Raw genomic sequence first — 24,271 nt, 5'->3', positions numbered from 1 at the left:
CTACGATGGGTAGAAGGCATATCTCTCTTTCTCTCTCGTTCATTCACATTACGAAGTCAGCACACTTAAGAAAAAATATTTTTTCAGGCTTGAAATAAAAATGTTTTTACATAATTCGAAAATTTGCCGGATGCGATGATTTCAAAATTTGAAAATCCGATAACCAGAGAATTATGAGAATTATTAAACGTAATTATTGTATTCCCAAGTGTAGAAACTTATTTCTACACTTGGGAAAGTGTAAAAACAAAGAAACCTTTTATTTATGAACAAAAAGGAGGACGGTTCAAAATATTATAAAACTACCATCAGTTCAGTTTGACATTATTAAGTAAACAATTTTCATATGATGAAATTATTCATATTTTTGTCATGCCTTCTTTGGCGATTATTATACTCCGTTTATTAGTGTTTCCAGAAAGTATGTTTCAAATAAAAGAAAGGAAAGAAAAACAATAAAACCAGTTAGCTTCTCAAAATAAGATTTATTTCTGTTGCTGACGGAGAGAACAGAAAGATAACACCATCTGCATGCACAGCCGATGTTCTCAAGTTAGTTCTATTTTTATGTGCAAATATTGGGATAATTCTCACAATAATAAATAGAATGACATCAAGCAGCAACATAATAATCTATAAATACTGATATAAAAGTTTCGGTGCAAAACGACTAGAAAGTTGATGAAGGACTCAGACTGCATGTTTTACTCAAGTTTCTGCATATAAAAACCTTCAAAGGTGATACCAGATAGGGAAATGCAAGTCCGTTTTTTTAGGAAAGAATGATCTTATACGAGATCCCAGGCACTGTCCTTAAGTTACGTTTCGTCCTCAGTTTTTGTTAATGGCATGAATATTGTAACAAAAGAAAGAGCGGAACTCTTTGTCTGAGTTCAAGAAAGGAATGAGTGTATATATATTCATAAATTATTCATATTTTTGTCATGTCTTCTTTGGCGATTATTATACTCCGTTTATTAGTGTTTCTAGAAAGAAAGAAAAATATACATATATATATATCGTTGTATTAATCCAATTTCCGTAAGGTGGTCTACTCAATGAAGGAGCTATTCAGAAATGTAAAAAAGATTAAGTGCGCGTCTTCAGTACTGATTTCGTAGTGCTGAATGCATCAGCTATTGAAACGCTGTTTTCGGAAAACATTTACACTTACTGTTAGTCAAGACACTTGCTAATAACTGATGGCATTCAAATGAGCATTTTCTTCCCAAGACAAGGAGATATTTCAGAAACTTAAGTATTTTTGCAAGCACTATGTTTAAAAAATGGCACGTCGAGTGACTAGGTGGCGTTGTAAAGACAACACTCGTGGAACAATTTGCAAAAGTTAACCACTAGGTGGCAGTAGAAATGGAAATTGAGAGAAAAATATTTTCCCGAGCAGTTTTTATCACAGCACCATCACGAAAAAAAAAAAAAAAAAAAAAAAAATGAAAAAAAAAAAAAAAGAAATCGTGACTGTGGCCATCTATAATGGCATATGATTATCAAACATAGAAACAGGTGACCTTTCACTGAGTAGCTCGACTAGAAACCCCTGAGAGAGAGGTATTTCCAAATATAGGACAAACAGAAGGCTTAAGGTCGTGATCTTTATACATTATAATCTTCTAAGTCCGCAAATTGATGGGAGTTTGCTTCCAGCATGTATAACTTATAGGCTATAAGTTGTCAGTACAAAATTTTTTTTGGCCTTTTAATAATCATTGTTCTTCTTCTTCACCGATAAGGAGTGACGATCTCCACAACTGATTTCCTACACAGGCCAATGGCAGGAGATTGGTGACTTGATGTTGTTAGAGGCACGTCCTATGAATAAAACCACCACACACGTGATTGGTGCAGCTACTTTTTTTCTTTTGACAGAATATCTGTTCACATGTCACAATGATACAGTCCACACGAGAAACTTATAGGTCTTGGAGACAGTTCTTATTTTTCTGTTACAGCAGTAATGACGCAGTCCACTTAATACCCGCAAGACACTCATCGAATTAGAGAATGTGCTCCACATCAAGGCCAAAGAATCCAAATGACTGAAAGGAAAGCCAGGAGTGTCCAGATCATCCGGCTTACTGCAGATCCTCGACTAGAAACTACAAGATACAAAAATGTTATTAAAAACTATAGTGCTAGAAAGGGGTTTTTATTTACAAGAATTATATATTATATTTAATAATATATATTATATATTATCCCATGATAATATATAAAATTACAATATACAATATTGTAATTTTATTGTATTGTAACATTATAATATTACAAGAACTGCTTGCACTGAGGGTTGATTTTACTTTCGTTTTTTTTTTTTTTTTAACGACTAACAGTGGCAATTTACAACCATTCCAAATTATGTTAAGAAAAAGTATTTAATATATTTTTGAAAACTAATAAAATTCTTAGAAAAATATTTTGAAATTAAATTCGAAAAGCTCATTTAAAACTAGACAGCAAAATAACTGAGATAAGAATCCAAGCAATTTCTATTTTGAATAATCCTCTTTATATAAATTATACCCCTGAATAAAGACAATTCTTCAGTCAGTTTCAGTCATCTTATAGAACAATTTCATTAAACATACCTTCATTTGAACTTCGATAAACATATAATCAAATTATATAGAAGCTTTTCAAATGAAGAAACAATTATTAACTCTTCATTTAGCGATGAAAAATGAATGCAGGATTGTTTTACTCTAATTGCTTGATAAACAAGAAAGTAGTATGGAAGGCAGTTTGAACAAGATCAAGATAAGATAAGGATTCGTGACGTCGTTGTGTGATGGGGTCATTGACGTCGTTTTAATGGAGGCGTGACGTCATGAGTTTGGAATTTCCCAGGGGGCAGATGTTTAGTTGTAAATAAGTGATGTTATTCAAGAAAAATCAATATCTCCTTAATTAAGTTCTTTGTTTTTAAATAAAGACACAAGAATTTTCAAATAAAAAAATTATTAGATCCTACAAACAAGTCCTGTTTTGTTGTAAAATTTAGCACACTTGCAGGAATAGTTTATAATTCAGGAATATTTATCTAAACATCCTATACATATTAAAATAATAATTGTTATCAAAGAATGTATGATCTAAACTTCTTGAGTCACTGACAGATTTTCTCAACTACCTTGGTATGAAAATAAATATAAAAAATGCAATAATTTGTAATTTAGCTTTATAATTAGATCAATAGATTTCAATTTTGGACCGCATAAAGGAAAAAAAACGAAATCAGAAATGTATTTATTATTAAAGGAAATGATTAGTTGGTATTAAATTTAGTTATTTACTGTTCATTTTAAATAAACAATCGAAGTCTCGAAGACCACCTACTATCAAAAAATACCAAATAACTTTTGCTGCAAATTTTGGGTGAAAATCAAGAATGTAAAAGAAATGAAAATATATTGAAAAATATATTTCATTTAACGAACTGAACAAGTAGAATTCATATTTTAGCTATTTATGAATGCGAACGTGGGAAATTAAATGAGTAGAAAGTGATAGCTGAATTAATAACAAGAAATGTATAGTCGAATGCTAATTAAATAAATGAAATAAGAGAAATAATCCTCACGCCATGTTAGCAGTATGTAAAGTGATATATATATATATATATATATATATATATATATATATATATATATATATATAAAATTGGAAAGTTGTCGGATAACATCATTTATAAAATCATGAAACTGAAGGAAGGAATTCGGAAATATCGCCACCTTAGATTTTATTATTTTTTATGGATACGTAAAGGATAGTGCTCATTAAAATAGTTCAAATTTTGAGTTAAAAGACAACATTATCAAAGCCGTAGTTACTTTGTGAGGAAACGTTGCATACATAAGAGCCGAGTTACATGATGTATATATGATGTGTTGCATCTAGAGTCCACAGCGAACTTCCAATAAATATAACACACTTAAAATGTCATTCACAATATTTTTGATGTCACACGCACAGATGAGAGGTCACAAATTCAATAACATATTAGTGCCGTGTGTGTGTCAAGTGATTAGGCGGTAGGGAAAAATTTGTCGATGAGTTTTTTTAAGCACTGCAAGTTGTGTATTGAGTAAGAAAATCCCAGTACTTTCTCATAGAAGAGTCCAGCGATTTTAAATATACAAACATATCACCTATAAGAAAATGGAGGGATTTGCTCTTCTGCATAGCATCCTGAGGACTGTGCACCGCACCAAATATGAGAGCAGTGCTGTAAGGTGGTTCGAATTTGTATTTATAAAGCGTCAGAAGATATAGAGAAGCAGTTTTGAACGAAAGATGACACCAAGATTTTTGGATGCTGAAGATGCTATGTATGTGATGTATATATGCCAGGATAGGTGTGAAAATCACACCTAGAATGAAAATTGATCTTGTTTTGATATCTGAATATTATCAAAAGTAAGGAGTGAAGTAATATATTTCTTCTGAAAATAAGACAGGATTGTATTTTTGGTGGTAGAGAAACTCTGTTGATTTTTTTTGTCACATTTGAAAATGATCAGGAGATCAGTTTGCATTGATTATAGAAGTTTTTGAAGTTTGAATAATTTAAGCATGCCATGAGTTTTTGAATGAAAAAGAATAGTACTCATAGAGTTTACTGCTATCAGCAGAACTCTAAATAGCAATTGAGATGAGAGAAGGTTATTGATATAGCGAAAGAAGAGTTTAGGTAAGAGTTTAGAGCCCTAGTCTTTCCTGGCAGAGGGAAATCTAATGAGAGGTAATGAGGGACTATAGACGAAGCTGGCAATACAGTCAACGAACAGGAGGAATATCAAATGACAACTTGGTGAGAAAGCGTCGTGTCTTGCCAAGGATGGGTTAGATTCTGTAGGAAGTCAGTTGTAGAGCGAGAGTGGTAGGATCCATGCTTCTAATCACTAAATAATTTGCAGTGTTTCAACTAAGAAGTTAGTTGTTAATTACTCTCCATTTCTAACGAACTTATTGTGGTGAAGGCAATGAGACGAAAGTAGTGATGATTCATAAACTTTCACCTCTGTATCTTTCATCTCAATTTGTGGGCACAAGCTGGATAAAAGTTAGCGTCTATACTATTGAGTGGACACGACGTGATTATCCCACCTTGTATAGACGAACAGGCGATGTGTTAATTCTATATCACACGTTATTACACTGTTAGAGGACCACAAGAATCTTGAGGCTAATTAATATCCAGATTACTGAGAATTTTCCAGATATCATTCTGGCGAAAAATCAAACTGAATGGTATTTAGTGAATTCTGCACTGAAGGAGCCACAGAAGAAATAAAAATCAAGAAGAATCAAATGAAGCTCTTAAAAAATAAAACAGTGTTAAAGTAAATGATTGATGAGATATTTTTCATTGTCCCTATTTTTTGTAAACTCTCTTTACATTTTTCTATATTTGAGTTTTATTCATTTTCCTGTTTTTGTTTAACTCTCTTGATATTTTTACTCTATTTAAGAAAATGAGTATTTCAAAAAATTCAACGAAGTCATTCCATCCAACAAATTTGAAAAGAAATACGAATTTTGAGGAAGTTCCTGTAGTTTCTTTATTCTTTATACAGCAATATCTACTTAATCACTTAAATATGTTGAAGTAGTATTAATAGAGACAATACGTTAATGCTCTCTAATATATTAAAATAAATAACTTCATCAAATGAAGTCGTATGGAATTAAATTAAAGAAAATCGAATTAAAATTAAAATAAATGAAACTTAAATTATCTGATTCAAATTACAAAATCATCAGTTGTGTACGATCTACAATGATGATTTATCTTTCAGCGATTAGATTGCTACAATGCTTTTATCAGAATTAAGAAAAATAAAGACTTTTTTTAAAAAAAAATCGTAAATAATATTACCATTCAAAACAGGTGGATTTTATCTTTCTTTTCATGTCTTCACTTTTTTTACTTTCCTTTTTTTCTTGGGGAGGGGAGCAAAATTCTTTAATAATATCCCTGAACGATTTTCAGTATGCTACTTCTAAATATAGTGAGACTCTTCGAATTTTTCTCTTTTAATACTCCATTAATACAAAAAAGTATTCCATACTTAAGTTTGACTTCTGAAATGTTCTGAAATCTTGTACTTAAGTACCGGAATCCTGGTTAATTTTTTCCAGATTTAACTTTTTTTTCACAAGATTCACTCAATATGTAATAGTGGCATCAAAGTAAATATGGGATTACGTTTTATTTTCTGCCTTCCGAAATGTAAAATCTTTACCGGAATATCATATTTTCTTGACGCAACATTCTGTCATTGCTCTGCTGTTCCATAAACTCACAACTCAGCAATGTTTTGCAAACCTTCTTGAATGCGAATCTGCACGAAAACATTCAGAACAGAGGCTCACAACATGGGTTTTCATAGTAGGACCGCCGTATATAAGCCTATCTGTTCTGCAAACTGTTGACAAAATTTTGGGCTATTCCTGGTCAACAATCAGTGTTACTGATTGTTGACCAAGAATACCGAACGTGACCGTAAGATGCTTCGAAGAATAATATGTAAAAACTGCTATTTGTCGGCCGACATGTTGAATGCGGAGTTCCGGGCAATGATTGAAACACGAATCTCCACAAAAACATTTAGAACCGAGGCTCACAACATGGATCTCCATGGTAGGACCACAATATGCAAGCCCTACATGCAGCCTCGTCTTCAGTGGTGAAAGGGGGCGTGCACAGCAGAACTGAGAAGCTTGGAAAGATATGTTATAGATCGACGAATCACGCTGCATCATCTACGGAGCAGACGGACGGGTGTCAGTGAGGCGGAATGCCTGGTGAACGTCTCTTAGTAGAGTGCGTAACCCACTATGAAATTTGGAGAACCTCTGTTTGTGGTGCCACGAACATTGAACTGAGAGAGGTATCTGAACATTCTGGACAATGCAATGGTTCCTACTTTGTGGCTATATTTTTTTCAAACCTCACACCACGTGGAGATAAATGTGTGACGTTTGATTGGAAGAGTATTACTTAGCAACCAATTAGCAGCTCTGAATGTTTTTAATGTTGAAAGTTTAATATTTCATTAGTGTTTACGAAAAATGCATCATAAAAATGATAAAACACTGTTTAATAAAAATGACAAATTGCAAATAAAGCGAATATTCATATTTTATTTCCTGATGAAATTGCGAATTTTTTTAGCGATCGGAAGTTAGAACATCTGCAAATTCTCTGCAGTCAAATATGAAGAGAATATTATTTTTTAAGTCGCTACTGTCATTCAATAAATAACCGTGTTAATCGAACCCAGATTAAACGAAAGGTTCAGATATATAAAAATAACTGTTAAGGATTAAATGGATATTGTTTATATCTTTTAGTTTCTTCTTTTATGTATTTAGAGGCAGTTAAGATCTGTGTAAAGGTCTTAATCGGAGTGATGTGGTCTGACATCTTGTGTCAGCATACGATCCTGTCAAGAAACGTACCTGCTCCAGTGTTCTCCGGAACGTGAAGTCCTGAACTCTGCTGCCTGTTGTTTACAACCATCTCTTCGCTACTCATGTTGATTACTTTGGACAACGTCGAGGTGCATTTTAATCTCATTTCGTTCCGATGAAAGTGTCGAGGTCCTACTGTAAATTGCAATCCCAGTACAGTTGCTTCTTGTCCGTCAGTAGAACGACGAGGAGGATGCGGTAATAAATACTCTGTACGTGCCTGAAATACAAAGCAAAAATGAAAATTCAGATTGGAGTAGCTTGGGTGTTGTGAGTGCGACATGTTTGTGCTTAAACTATCTTAAAAATCTACAAATCTACTACAAGTTAAATTGTTATTAAAATTTGTGTAGTTTTAAATTTATGAAGACCTCAGGTTTTTGAAGACCGTAGTTTAAGAACAAGTGCTCAGAAAGAATATTCAGATGAAGATGATGATGTTGATCATAACACGAATGCTAATAACCATAATTCTAGTAAGATATTCAAAGAAGTAATAAAATAGAACACATAACCGATTTATGAACTAATTATATTCATAAGTCTGCGTTTTATGTTTTAGATTAGAAACAATGTAATTTAGCAATAGTGGTTATCTAAGGTTTTCAAAAAGCTGTTTAGCCTAAGTAAATAACATTATAGAGCACGTTACACGTTACACGATGTCTTGCAAGGAGGTTAATTTTGATGTATACATGATCTTTTCAAAGAGAAGGACTGGAAAGAACCATAAGCTTTAATTCACACGTATACTAAAAATCATTTCTGTCTTTCGATGTGTAATTCCTTCGTGCATTTCTCGAAAACGCCCTATTTTTTTTTCCTTCCAACACACTCTCTCTCTCTCTCTCTCTCTCTCTCTATATATATATATATATATATATTAGTACTTTATTCGGTGACATTCCTAATCACACGTGGAGTCAATGTACCCCTATAATTACATATTGTTTGTAAAGTAGGTTCCTGTGGTTGCAGTTCTGGTAAATTTCTTTGCTTTTTTTTTTATTTAAATCTAGGTTTAGTGTAACCTTGTGTTTTTCTTTGAAAGTTCTCTTCTGCCAATGTTATTCTTCTTTGGTGTGTTGAGGATATTGTATATTAGAATATTCAAGTAATTTATAAACTTGGTTATTTTAACTCCTAATCCCAAGTATGCAAACAATTAAGTTTGCGCCTGAAACAAAGTTTCAGGTGATAAAGACCAGTTTCAGCAGATAAAAACCAATTAAGAATTGGTTTTTATCTGCTATAGTATTTTATATATATATGAAAATAAAATTATAGCAGTAAAGACCAAAGACTCATTTTCAATTCTACCAGAAGATGAGTTTCTGCACACATCAATTTTTTCATTTATTATTTTTTCTATATGCTAAATGTAATTTCTCATACTTTTTCCTGAGCCATTTTTTCTCTCTTCCCTCCCCCCCTCCCCCAGGCTACCATTGACTGCTTTCTTTATTATGTTTGGTATATTCTTCCATTCTATTTCGAGATTTTCATTCATCACTATCTTTAATAAATTCTCTCAATTTCCTGAAAATAAATTTTTTAAAGCTTCATGAAAATTTTAGTTAATGATAAAAAATTGAAAGAGGTAGAAAGATTTACTTACTTGGGAATCTTTCTACCTCTAATTTTTAATTACATCTTGGAAGGGTACAATGCAGAAGTAGAAATGATAGAATAGGTAAAAAGCAAAATAAATAAAGAAAAATAAGAATGTGTCAAGATCAATTAACCTCGACAACAGCAAATAATTTAAAAATAGCAAATTCCTTTATATTTATAGAAGTACATGAAAATTTATCGGTTTTCATCTTCAGCCATTTTGGAAGTACCATATGTCCCCTAACTGCATAATGATCTGTATCTAAATGTCAATCACCTTCTGAAAACGCTCATACCTGATACTAATTTTGTTACTTTTATTTTCCATTATGTAATCAATTATACATTTGAGGCCACTTGTTTTCTTGTATTCATGTACTTTATGTATATAAAAGGAATTTGCTATTTTTAAATTATTTGCTGTTGTCGAGGTTAATTGATCTCGACACATTTTTATTTTTATTTATTTATTTTGCTTTTTATCTATTCTATCATTTCTACTTCTGCACTGTACACTTCCAAGATGTAATTCAAAATTAGAAGTAGAGAGATTTCCAAGTAAGTATATCTTTCCATCTCTTCCAATTTTTCATCATTAACTAAAATTTTCATGGACACTTTCATGGAAGATGTTTAAGGAATTGGCAATATGAGGTGTACATTGTTTACATAACAATAATGTCACTGATAAATCCAAGGTTACTGAATTTTTTCCCTCGAACTGTAATTCGAATACAACTGTTTTCCAGGACTAGGCTTTATTATATATTCCAAATATAGATTGAAAAAATCGTCAAGAGGACCAAAGTATTGATATAATTGCTTTTAAATATAATTTCATATTTAAAAGCATTTCATATGATATCTAGCGTTTCTGAGGAGCCCTAAATAGCTTCAGTTAGGCATATTTAATCTATTCCATGTTGATACAAAATTTTCATGAATGGCTCATGCCTTACTGAATCGAAATATATATATATATATATATATATATATATATATATAATATTCATCAAAGCTTGATTTGCTTCCTCAGTCTTAAGAAAAGTCTGGTTATATTCCACTAATTCGAGCCCTACTCAAGGGCCTATGTGTTGTGGAAATACTTTCTGAAAATGAAAGCTGTGCCGAACAAAGCGGCCTTTTGCAGCTGCCCAATTTTTAATCCATCTAACTCGAGTGCTTTAACCAAGTTTATAAATATATATATATAAACCAAATATATATATAATAGGCTCTCTCTCTCTCCCTGTTTTTGGTAGTTGTTAAGTTGTTCCATCTATATCTATCAGGTGCATATTCAAAGAATTAACTGCAGCTTTACCTCTTCTCTTAAAAAATCAGCTACTGCTGTCTTTTGCAGAAACGTATTGTGTAATTGGGCCAATGCTACAAGGTTTTCATCGTTTCCAGTCAAACTTGGCACATTTTTGACTCAATTAACCAGTCGGTGTTAATGGGTTTTTTTTTAACATTTGGAAAGCAGTGACGTTGTTGTTTTTTTTTATTGATCCTTTTCAATCTTTTCACATTCCTTCAGAATCCAGTTAGTTTTAGCTGCTTTAATTTCATTTATCATTTTTTTAGTCATGTATATTTTTCTCTGATATCCTTGTCTTGTTTATACTGGATTTTTTTTTCTTTTGTCCCTTAGGTATAAAATTTCTTCTGTAATTGAAGGTTGATTATCCTGTGAGATTTTCTTATTTCAGAGTCAGCTGCTTCTAAAATTGCTTCGGAAACGAATTTGTATCCATTGCTCCTAAAATTTTCGGAAAATATTCAAGAAATTGGCAATATGAGGTTTACATTATTTACATACACATACAATAATAATAACAATATGAGGTTTGCATTGTTCATATTGTTCTCTGACATGCAGTAATTCCAAGTTCTCAACATTTTATCATTTCCTTTGGTTTAAGTTATCTTTTGTTTGTTTTATTTTTCGATTTCGATATTCACTGTAACATAGCCATTACTATGACTGTGTTACGGTGAATGTCGATTCCTGGGAAAGATCTAGTTTTAGGAAGGCGGACTGATGCCTTATATGTGATCCACACAAGTGTATAATCAATTAAATTGTGCATATCCATTAGGTGATTATCCATGGTCCATATCCATTTTCTTGATACCTTATTGGGATATAAAATATAGCATTAGTAATTAGAGAAGAACATATGCAATTTACGAACAAAAATGCTACTGGTGATGATAGGCAGTAGACAGCGTTGGGTATTCATGGTAACAGCGTCACTGTGTAGTTAGAGACGGTGAGTTGTATGGGTATAGTAGTGTGCTCTCCCACGAACGATTAGTCCTTAGACTCCTTGGATGTGTCATATAATAATAATAATAATAATAATAATAATCCCCAGAAGAAACACGGCCTTGTCATGGCGGTTGGGCTTGCGTGCTTCAGGGATGTTGAGAGCTATTCTGCTGGTAGCATAGCTGCCAGCAGGGCGACCCTTGTCAGACAGGTCTCAACTGAGGAGCCACACTAACAGTGTTCTATCCCCCATCTTAATGGTGAAAAGGAAGAGAGCCATACCAGATCAGTCGACAAGTGGGCTACAAGACCCAGCTCTTCTTCCTGGGCAATCAGGGCAGGAAACTGAAAAGCGACTGGAAGAATCCAAACGTAAAAAATGGACTGTAGAAGAAAACATAGAAAAGTTATGAAATGGTTTTACAGATCAACACCAGAAAAACGAGGTTTCAGAAAGCGTATGCATTTATTGTGGAAACAAAAATTCCCAGAATCTGCAATAATAGAACAAAGACTTATGGACCAAAACAATTTCATTTTCCGTAACAAAATATTTACTAAACTTGAGCTGCAAGAATTACGTAATAAACCAACAACTCCAGTAACAACAAATCATCAGGAGGTAGCTATATCAAACATTGGAATTCAACTCAGTAAACATCAAGCTGACGACATACATCAGAATGTTTTCACAGATGTGCAGTATACAATGAAGTCAGGGATATTGGAACATATGAACTGCATAAATGACGGTATACGACTACCACCATTAAAAGCTTTACAGCAATCTAAGCTAAATCAGCTCCTCTTTAGACACAAATGCTGTAATTGAAACCATCACAACCAACAGTATAAAATAATCAAATCAGCCTCTATACAGCACAGCCTATATCATTTCAGTGACTCTTGGTTACAAACCGAAAGAGCAAAAGCCGAGGATGAAACAATTTGCACCATGGAAAATCCGGTTAGAACGGAAAGTCAGCACACTTCGGGCTGATCTAAGCAACTTAAAGAGTTTTAAAGAAGGACGGCTGAAAAATAATAACATCATAAACAATCTGATTAACACATATGATTTGGCCAACAAAACAATTGCTGAAGTTACCGAAGAGCTAAAACAAAGAATTACAGCGACTGCACAGAAAATGAAAAGATATGAAGCAAGAATAAACCAATATGTACAAAATATGCAATTTCCACAGAACCAACGTCAGTTTTTCAGTCTCTCCAGAGAAATACAAATGCAAACCATCATTCACCAGGAAAAGAAAAAACACTCAAATTTTGGAAGTCAATCTGGGATTATCCTATTGAACACAATAAAGATACCCCATTGATTAAGGAAATAGAGTCAAATGAAACAAAAATAAATGCAAAATATCATTATCACTAAAGAAATGGTCAGTGCTCAAGCTAAAAAATTAAAAAACTGGAGTGCACCTGGCAAAGACGAACTACGTGGATTTTGATTAAAACATCTACCAGTCTACATGATCGAATGGCAAAACAATTTAATTATTTGTTGCAGTCAGGCTCGATGGAAGACTAGATGATATCTGGACGCACTTTTCTCTTCATGAAAGATTAGGATGCAGACCCAAGTAACTATCGTTCAATAACATGTCTACCAACTATGCTTAAGCTGTTCACTGCAATCATAGCAAATTCCATATACCACTACTTATCAGATTTATCTGATTGAACAAAAAGGCAATTTTCAAAAATCTAGAGGAACAAAACACCAGATCCTTATTAATAAAATGATTCTCAGAAACTCAAAAAGACGAAAAACTAACTTAAACATGGCATGGATAGACTACAAGAAAGAATTTGATTCCCTCCCACACTCCTGGATCCTGAAATCACTAAAAATATTTGGAATTAGCAAAAAAATATATTCTTTTCTGGCTGCTGCTATGAAATCATGGAAAACAACTTTAATAGTGGATAATGATCGATTTGGAGATATCAGCATTAAACGTGGAATTTTCCAAAGTGATTCCTTGTCACCATTGCTCTTCAACATTGCTTTGATACCTTTATCTAGGATTCTGAAGAAAACAAAACTTGGATATAAAATTCCTAAATGTAATATTAAAATTTCACATCTGTTGTATATGGATGACTTGAAGTTGTATGGAAAATCGGCCCAGCAAATAGGCTCTTTATTGAACAGGCAAAAAAATACAGATGAATCTTATAATTTGAATTCCGTAAATTTATCTAAAATATATAAATTTATCTAGAAAAAGGTTTATAGAACATAAAAGTCAGCTTAGTAGATCTTGTCCACGAATTCTTTGATAAAGAAAACGAACAAATAACCAAAAAATTAGCGAATATGAAGAGTTTATTAAATATAATACTTCAACAGTCGAAGAAATCATAAACGGGAAAAAATTTTAAATCAGCATTAACATACTAACTGACAGGCAACACAAATTGATGAAAGACACATCCGAACTCCGTCAAGAATTTAATTCCTTAAAACTGCAATACAAACTTTTAAATCAACAACAACATAAAGAAAATCTTGTCATAAACGGTCTTCCAGAAACTGCATCCACAGAAAATCTCAGAGACGTAGTTTTAAAGTTAGGCCATGCAACTGACATCCCCTTAGAGCATAATGATATTCAGACCATAAATTGGATTCTCAGGAAGAACAAAAAAACAAGGCTTGCCACGACCCGCACCAGTCATAGTTCGTCTGACAAGCAAGTCCACAAGAAACAATCTCATAAAAGCCAAAAGACTGAAAACAACACAGATCATGCCTCCAAACAAAAAAAGGGGGTGGAATATTAATATTTACCAAACATAAATAGCAAAAAGAACTGTTTATCAGTTTGAGTATGCTGAAACCCTTTGCATCGAAATCATTAATACTTCGAATCGATAGCACCCCTTAATATTAAATGATATTTACGTCACCAAACTTAAACGTGATAAAATTCCTGCACGAACTCATTTTCTGGATTTTGAATTATGCTCATTAGAATACCTAATGATAATCGGTGAAATAAAAATGAATATTGCAAACGAAAACCATACCTAGTACAATACCTAGTTACGCTATCAATGTGTAACTTAATACCAACTCTAACATTATGTACTAGAGAAGAAATAGTCGGAAATACCATTACAGCTTCCTTCTTTGATCATATAAACATTCTGGAACCATCAAACGGTTACACTAGAGTAGTCATAAGGTGAAACTAGCAGACTATTACATCACTGCTCTAAACTTGCACACTAAAACAATATCCATCCAATGTTCCACATATGAAAAGCAACACAAAAAAATCGACTGGGAACACATGGTATCAGATATCTTATAATATAACATTAAACTCACACTGGAGAAAATATATAAGAAAGCTGCAAAGAAAGTCAGAATTCGTTCAAGAACAACCCAAAATCCTTGGATAACACAAAACATAATCCTAGAAATACATAGAAAGGACGCTCTACGGAAAGAATTAAAGCGATATCCAAATAATGCAGCTTTAAAAACTGAATATAAGATAACAAAGAATCTCCTTACAACACAAATAAGAAATGCAAAAAGAAACTACTATAGAGACAAACTAACCTCTGCACAAAACAACATGAAACAAACCTGATCAACGAGATGATAGATTGTGCTCCCAACACCACCTCCTCTAAAATCATAAAACACAGCTTCATGAAAGACGCAAAATCTATCCAACAACTAGCAAATGCTTTGCAGACTCCTTCCAAGAACTGCACAGAAATATTCCCCCAATCACAAAACGTGATCCTCCATTTGGATGACAATCAAAAGATATTATGGTTCCCAACCACAAAAGAAGCAGAACTTCTCTCTGTAATACATCAAATCAAACTCAACAAAGGCCCAGGAATTGATGGAATAAGCCCTAAGGATATCAAGCAACATGCAACTAGCTTAGGTCCTATCCTGCTAAAATGAATAAATAAAATATTTAAAACAGGAGAGTAGTACTGTAGTCACTTTGAACAAGATCAAGATCAGATAAGGAATCGATACGTGATTGGTTGATAAGATGATTGACGTCATTGTGTGTGACGTCGTGCGTGTGGAATATTTGGAATGATACATGTTCCCCCAGGGTAAACATATGTTTCCCTGGGGGGGGGGACATGTATCATTGACGTCAGGTCGTGTGTTTTTGTTCGCGTAAGAATTGTGGGTGATGTTTAGAGATAAGGATTTGTGATGTTATGATTTTGGAATGTTTGGAATTTTTCTGGGGAACATATGTGTCAGTGACATAATTTTGTTCTCGTATGGAATTGTGGATAATGGTTAGAGATAAGGCCTTTTAGTGATGTCACGTATCTCAAACTGATACTGATAACTTCGGAGCAAAAAAAAAACGCGTTTTGTTTTTTGACAATGACGTCGATCATCTTATCAACCGTCACGATTCTTTATCTTATCTTGATCTTGCTCGTGACTACACTACTACTCACGCCATTATTGTCTATAGAACGAGGAGTATATATTTTATTGTATACATTTTATTGCTATTGGAATTAACGACCAATAAAATCCAGTCCTTGTATCACTGAATTCATACTAATAAAATTCCGTCCTTAAGTATGAACATAACTTTGACAGGAAACATTGAGGTACGTATACTGGAAAAATGCAGATGGGAAAAACTTCTATTTTAAATCGTCACATTTTTGAAACGATATAGAGATCAAATTATTCCGAGCTTTTAGAAATAAAAGAACACGCTCGAATTTTTTAAAAAAACCAAACACATCTATAAGAAGGCTTCCCTCGCTCTCCTTCGTAAAATAGTGATGTGCAGTGATGCATACAATTTTCAAAAGATTTAATGACATATTTAAATTTGTATGAATATTCCAAAATTTTAATTAATTCCTAGATTTTTATGGGTTTTGCCAGTGTCTCAACACAAGAATTGCAAGGAGGAAAGGTGGGGGCGGCACAAAAACTAATATTAAAAAATGGGGCACACACGTGAAAGAAGGTTGAGAAACATTGGCGTAGTGTATGATTTGGCACCGACAGTGCGGTTCGAAAGCAGGAATGTTCTAGGCAGTCTAGACCTTCACGCATCGTTGGTATCAGTGCATTCCTGTATGAACTTTCTTGCCACCAATTTATTGTTCGGCATGACAAACATCCCCCCCCCCTCCATATAGAGGATCTCTGTTGATAAATATCACTTCTTGTGATGTCTCTGGAACCACAAATATAGCACAAATGGCTACACTGCAAGGAGGAGGAGATTACTGGGCACCTTGAATCCCTTGAAAAGGAATTTCAGCGGTCCTTCCCTGATCTTAAGGAAGCAGCTGCACTGGTACGAAACCCGTTCTCTGCCAGCCTTCTCGATAAAGTGCAGGATGAATTCTTGGAATTTGTGAAACGATTCCTCGGTACGTAATTTGTTTTATGAAAAATTGCTGACTCAGTTCTGGTGTGCTATATATCAGTCATATCCAAATGTCACCATGCTTGCCTTTCAAGTTTTACTTCCGTTTGCCTCTGCATATCTCTGCGAGAGTGGATTTTCAACGCTTCTTCATATCAAAACAAAGGCAAGAAACAGACTGAATGCTGAAGATGACATGAGGTTGGTTTTGACAAACACTCAGCCGCGAATTTTGATGCTGGTTGCCCAGATGTAAGTAAAACCATCGCATTAAATGTTAGGTTAATTAAATATTAGGTTAGAATTATATTATGAAAAAGCTATTTTAATGTGTTTTCTTTACTTTATTCAGAATGCCTTTTTATGCAAATGTGGCAGGGTCACGACTCGAAAAAGATTGGGAAACACTGGAGTAAAGGGAGAAATAGCTGCACGGGTGTTATATTGCTAAGCAGTAAAGTTGAAGAATGGAAATGATTGTATAAATTGCACAAAGGTTGTAATAAGTATCATCATCAATATGGAGAACGTACGTTCTACTTTGTACTTAACTCACTTACCTCTTTATCATTGATGTACCAATTAAGCTCGGCAGGTGGCTGCGATCGGGCTGCTGTGCAGTTGACATCGACGATGTCTCCCACTTGATACCTGGGTTTCCCACCTGAGATTGTTGGTCCATCTCCGTTGGAACCTAAGAAAGACGTGACCTTAGAAGAGGATATGGTAATCCAACAAAGCAAAAATCATATAATACTAATTAAAATTATTATTATATGATTTAATGTGATGACAATTAAAGATTCATGCCATTATGGAAACTACGCTATCTACCAATAATTGTCCGAACACCCCTGTTAATTGAAGTTATGGTACATTCCAGGTTTATTAGTAGCATAAAAAACGGTGTACAGATAGCAGTAATATTTCATCGTAGCAATCGGATACAGATGGTATGACAACACGACGTGAACTCGGTGATTTCGAGAGGTGTCATCGTGCGCTGTCACATTGGTGGCATGTCCAAATGTGCCATTGTCGATCAACTGGAACATCCAAAATCAACGGTTGGCGATATAATTGATGAACAAATTGAGACGGTCTGGCATCACTAGTGCAGGAAAACACCCAGGGCGGCAGCTGAAAATGACTGATACTGTGCTAACAGAACTCTATTTACTGGATTTCCACGGTTTGTGTTGGGACCACTGGTCGTCCGTGATTTCATGAAGGGTTCAATGCATTCATGCAATGCAAAAGTGGATAAATCACAGGAACTAAGGAAACAAATTTATTAATAAATTAATCATAAAAATTCAAGAATGTATTTCCCTGGATTTAAGATTAAAATGAATCTTTTCATTGATTATATTTTAACCCTCTCCTCCTAAAAGAAATTTGCTGAAAAGGAAATGAAACTGCAGATCCTTTAAAATAATAATCAGATTTTCTCAACGTGATTTATGTAATTTTCTTTACTAATAAAATAAAAACTCCTTTCCGATTTTTTACTTATATGGCTAACAGTGTTTTAAGCCCTGAGGAAGCTTTTTTGCATGTCATAATAGTATATGATAATTAGATTTACAAGGTTTATTTTGTGAGTCAATTCGGATAGAAACGGAGTGAGAGAAATTCCAGTCTCAAGAGGTAATAATGCACACTGTAAAAAGTATGTGCGTGTGTGTTAATTTGCATTTTAGGAAGTTAATAAATAGAATAAGATTTGTGTGCACTTTATAACTGTCAAAATAAATCTCTGTTTTAATCCAGATCGTTTCGCATTTCATGGTAAGGTTTCCTTCTTCTAAAGTAATCATTCCTTTAAAGCAGCGATTTTCAACCTTTTTCATAATACGGCATACATAGACTAATTATTAAAATTCTGCGGCACACTAGAAATATATTCTTTTAATTTTTTTGATGATTTGGCAAAAAATAGGTATAAGTTTGATTGATTTATACACACAAGAAGATGGAAGACCAGACACTAATAAATGCGCAAATTACGACATTATTTCTTTCAATTAATTTGTTTTCATAAATCTCGCGGTACACCTGAAGACTCTCTCGTGGCCCACCGGTTGAAAATCGCTGCTTTAAAGCATTAATGGTGCATACCAGATTGTGTGTAAAACTTATACTTTCAGAAAGAAAGTGTGCTCGCATTCAGGAGAATTAAATTTGGTATATATAAGAATATCTGGTATTTCCTTCAATATAGATAAGAAATATGAAATATAATATGATGAGACAAACTAATCTATCATTAGCATATATTCCATAGGAACAAATGTCACTGAGGCGGAATTACAGAAAAACCTGTATATTCGAAAGGTATCTGAAAGGGATTTTTCAGTTTTCTAATTGATATTTCGAGAATTTAAAACGTATTGAATATTTTGAAGTCATTCAGAACAAGCAGTGTAGGAAGAGTACTGAATTGACTAACAATAATTTCTAGTACTGTTATGATAGTTCGAGATATGCTGAGATTAGAGCCACTTTATAGGGTAATTTTGCGAGATCGACAGTTCTATCTCAGATTCGGTTGAATAATGGAAGGGGTACTGCATAAGGCTGTTTAAGAATCTCTTCAGTGCATAAATTAAGATGCAATAGTTACTTACTGTGATCACAAAATGTAAGCACTGTAAAAAGGGGAGACGGTAGAATAGTTATTGTTTAATTCAAGCATTAGACAGACGTCCAAGATAAGCAGTTAAGCTGGTATTTTAAATCTGACGAACGAAGTGATTTTCCGAAAACTATATTCATATGCTATATTACAGAGGTGGCCACAGAGTGGCTTTCGAGCAGCATGCGGCTCGTGTCCACACGTCCCTTCACGATCTATCAGGAAAAAATAAACTAAAAGAGAAGGGAGAAAAAAACAGGGTCAATAAAAATTACTGCAATAAAAAAGTTTAATTCGAAATACATTAAATAAAGTGTACTTTGAACAATTAAAATAATTTTAAAATCGAAACGCAATAATTTTAGTTACTTATGCACTAGCAAGGGCCTTCCTTGTATCCATTTTCTTAGTAAGCTCCTTAAAATTAGGTGTGTAATTAGCCAAAAGCAGTGCTTACAAGCTTGTTACATCCTCGCCATGCTCACACTCACTCATTCCCTGGGGATCTTCATTTGTTTGCTAGGGAGTTCGCCGATTAGAGATCCATGTCACAAAAAGGAGAATCCATTCCGATAATAGGGTAATCAATCCGTATTGCGAGATGAGTTGTTTATTATTACACATCGGAAAATTAACTTCTGTTTTATGATCATTGTAGTTAACTATGTTGCTTGTATAACAGCTGGAAAAATTTATCGCATCGGTCAAAGGTTGTGGCTCTTCAAGTCTCACCGGATTTATCGTGGCTCCGAAAGGACGCGTAGTTGGCCACCCTTGCTATATTATAATACATGGTGCTATCACAAGGCACTCTAGCAACGGACCACCGTGCGATAATAACTGTTCTTTTGGAATTCCTCTACTAAATATTCCATCGCGAAAAACATTCTGAGCCACGTACAAGCGGGAATCATCATAAAAATATCTCAGAAGCATTTATCGGGTAATCTAAAATTAAGAAAGGGAAAGAAACGTCAGTAATAAATACGTGTTTTTAACATTATGGTCTTGTATTCATATGTTTAATTTTGAAAATAATATTGCCGGAAAAGACTACTGCATTAGCAATTGAAACTAAACATACTTTGAGTCAGATAAACTCGATTCGGAAAAAAATGATGACCAAACATTTGCGCTCTTTGTTTAACACACTGCCTATTGTCAGTGATATATTCTGAGATAATTTCTTATTTTAAGCCAAAAATAATAAAATGATAAAACAGTCATTTGCGTCTATTAGTTTTATAAGACATTGTTGATTCTAAATTATTTTTCACACACAAGCCAAGTTAACAGCATTTGTTTGGATTAGAAGTAGTGCCGAAGCAATTAAGGCTATGAGAATAACGTACTATATCTGTTAATTGCAAGCTCTTCAGAATGTTTTTCCCCGGAGGGGATATATATATATATATATATATATATATATATATATATATATGTTAAAGATACCAAGCAATCTGGAAAACTGATAACAGAATCTGTGCTATTAAATCAATACACAAGATACCCAGCAAGCAACGATATTTTAAGAACGTCTATTTTCTGGTGCAGTTTTGAAATAGCATGACATTATTAATGCATCTAATTTAACTTAATTATTACCTGCATATTACAAGTGCTTTCAAAATTTAGGTCCACGAATCAAACTATCGGAAATGAAATAACAAGAGATTGTAATGTAGTCACCCGGTTCTTTAAGTCAGCGCATGCACGCAATGTGTTGCAGTAAAGAGGACGGCTAATTTCATATTCTCCTTTTACTGCTAAGAACAATTACATCGTTGGTGTAACATTTGTTTAAATGGCTAATACTAAATTTAGCTGCAATAGTTTAGGCACTGGAATCTTAATTACAACAAGGGTAGCAATTTTATTTGATCTTAGACTTTGGACGATGTCTAATAAATGATTGAAAACTACGAGCACTGCGATTATTTGTTAAAGCTGACTTCGTTGCTTAGATGTCAAAGAAAGAAATATAAAATATTTTTTCTCTTTGAAAATTCATCGAAAAACACTTAACTGAAAGGCAGTTTACCAAATGCCAATACATCGAATGACAGTTCATCGAAAAAGCAATTCGTCGCCTAAACAATTGACTGAACAACACGAATGAATTGTGTTGATGGGATGAGTGTGAAGAATTTATCATTTAACGAATGACAATTCATCAAAATGGTCATTCGTCGAATAAACATTTAATCGAACAACAATTCGTCGCAAAAGCAATTAATTGAAAAAAAAATAATACACGATAAGTTTTCGATTAATTCCTTTCGTTATTAATTGAAAGAGCAATTTTCTTGAGAAATATTGTTTAAAAGTGTTTGGTAACATTACCTAACGTTACCCAAAAGGTAGACAGCATATCTATGTGGTCATCGAGATACACTAATTGTTTTGTTGTATTTCAGAACATTATTCCATAAGTGCACATACTGCTTCGTTGGGCAGATATTGATTTCTCTCTACGCAAAAAATTTCGTTTTATTTAATTTTTTCACAATCTTCTATTTCTTCTGCAGCTTTTTCCACGTATGTAGGGTCGCTGTTTGCAGTGTCGCTGTCTGTAGTGCGTAGTTTCTTCCACAACCTCCTGTCTTGGGCTGTAGCCACATCCAAGTTCTTCACCCTGAAGTTCTTCTCCACCATCTCCCTCCATCTCCTCTTTGGCCACCCGCGCTTCCTCCTCCCCTGCACATCCATCTGCATGACCTTTCTTCCCACATACTCTTCCTCCCTCCTAATCACATGACCAAACCATCTCAACCTTGCCTCCTGTATCTTTGCTCCTAAGTTCTTAACTTTCACTGTTCCCCTCACATAGTCATTTCTCAGACGATCCTTTCTGGTCACACCGCACATCCACCTAAGCATTCTCATCTCCGCTACCTCCATCCTGCTGATGTCATTTTTCCTCAGGGCCACAGTTTCCATAGCATACGTCATAGCTGGTCTCACTACTGTAGATTTTGCCTTTTAGATTGATCAGCACCCTCTTATCGCATAGCACTCCAGCCATTTCTCTCCAGTTCCTCCATTCTGCTTGTACCCTGCATCCCACTTCCTTCTCAGCCTCACCATCTTCTTTCATTGTTGAACCTAAGTATCTAAAGTCACTGACCCTCCTGATGACATTTCCTTCAGGCTACAGATCTGTCTCCTGGCTGCCATCCACTTTGCAACATATATACCCTGTCTTACTTCTGCTCAGTCTCATACCTCTCTCTTCCGGTACTTACCTCCAACTTTCTAGTTTAGCTGCTACTTCTTCTCTTGATTCTGCACACAACACGATGTCATCTGCATACAACCTAGTCCAAGACGTGTCTTCTCTCACCTCCCCCGTCACCACCTCCCTCACAATATTAAAAAACTGACTTAATGCTCATCCTTGATGCAAGCCAACTGTCACTGGCTTGCATCAAGGGTGAGCATGTAGCTCCCGTTACTTCTCTCGAAACTTTTCCATCATCTGTCGTAACCCAAAGATAGCATCTGTCGTCGATTGAGCAGGCATGAAGCCAAATTGCTCGTTTGCAATCTCCACCTCCTTCCTCAGTCTTCCATTAAGAACCCTCTCTAGGATTTTCATTGTGTGGGACATCAACTTTATCCCTCTGTAATTCTTACAGTCTTATGCATCCCCTTTACTCTTGTAGATTGGGACAAGAGTACTTTCCCTCTATTCCTCGGGTATATTTTCCTGTTGACAAACTTTTATTAACAGTTTGTCAACAGGAAATAAATGAGGTCAATTTATTTCCTGTTGACAAACTGTTAATAATTACAGGTCCCACAGCAGGTCAATTTCCTCTTCCTCCAGTGGCTTTCATGCCTCCACTGGAATCCTGTCAGGGCCCACCGATTTTCCATTCCTCATCCTCTTTATGGCCTCCTTCACTTCCACTCTACTAATGTTCTGCACTATCCTCTCATAAGGCTCCCCATCTTCTCTGTGAGGCCTAGCATTTTCTTCATTCAAAAACCATTCAAAGTATATTCTCCATCTGTTTCTTATATCCACATCTCTCCTTAATACCCTTCCTCCAGAGTCTTTGATTTGCTTCACATGTAGGATGTCCTTTGATGCCTTATTTCTACATTTTGCCAATCGATAAATTTATCTTTCTGTGTCCTTCCTTTGTTTCTAATTGATCATAAAGGTCTTGATATGCCATGGCCTTCGCCTGTGCAACAGCTCTCTTGGCTTGTCGTTTTTTCTCTCTGTACTCCTCTCTGTCCTCTTCCACTCTTGAATTGTCCCACTTCCGCTTTGCCTTCCTCTTAGCCGTCACTTCTTCTTGTACATCATTATTCCACCACCAACCTCCTGTTCTGTAATCTTTCCGCATATTTCACCAAGCACCTCAATTGCACAGCTTAGAATTGCCTCTGAATTATGTCTCCACCAATCTTGTACACTTTCTAGTCCATCCGAAATCCTCTGTAACACATTCTCCTTAAAACGGTTCCTCACATTCTCTTCTTTTAAGCCAAACCGCTTAATTGTCTTCTTCCCATGACTTCCAAAGGTCGTCTTATGACCAACTTTATTTTAGAGTCTGTGCACAGCAGCCGGTGTTGCTGTGCTACTTGATCTGTTGGGATTACCTTACAATTTGTTAGAGCCTTAAGATGTTTTCTTCTAGTCAAAATGTAGTCAGTCTGTGAACTGTTTTGCCAATTCTAAATGTTATCAAATGCGCTTCCCTCTTACAGAAAAAAGAGTTCACAATTGCCAGATCAAACGCTACAACAAAGTCCAAAATCATCTCTCCTTCCTGGTTCATCATTCCCACTCCATGGCCACCATGCACCCTTTCA

At 34.6% G+C, this 24,271-nt stretch overlaps 1 protein-coding gene across 3 annotated transcripts in view; it reads right to left on the bottom strand.

Moving 5' to 3' along the window:
* Positions 1 to 486: 486 nt before the first annotated feature.
* LOC150098281 (synaptogenesis protein syg-2-like) overlaps positions 487 to 24,271 on the bottom strand; it is a 362,825-nt gene continuing 339,040 nt past the window's right edge. For all 3 annotated transcript variants that reach the window (XM_090406405.1, XM_090406406.1, XM_090406407.1), the window contains exons 6-8: positions 17,364 to 17,497; positions 7,483 to 7,714; positions 487 to 2,117 (exon numbers count right to left, since the gene is read on the bottom strand). In XM_090406405.1, the coding sequence (XP_090262531.1) occupies positions 2,035 to 2,117; positions 7,483 to 7,714; positions 17,364 to 17,497 (449 nt within the window). In that variant the 3' untranslated portion in view covers positions 487 to 2,034. The remainder of the gene's footprint in view (positions 2,118 to 7,482; positions 7,715 to 17,363; positions 17,498 to 24,271) is intronic.

This window comes from Typopeltis vanoorti, chromosome 16 (assembly GCF_054136105.1).
Source record: "Typopeltis vanoorti isolate ZY-2024b chromosome 16, IOZ_Tvanoo_1.0, whole genome shotgun sequence".
In the NCBI taxonomy this organism is placed as follows: Eukaryota; Metazoa; Arthropoda; class Arachnida; order Uropygi; family Thelyphonidae; genus Typopeltis; species Typopeltis vanoorti.
This window is presented reverse-complemented; position numbering and strand designations above follow the sequence as displayed.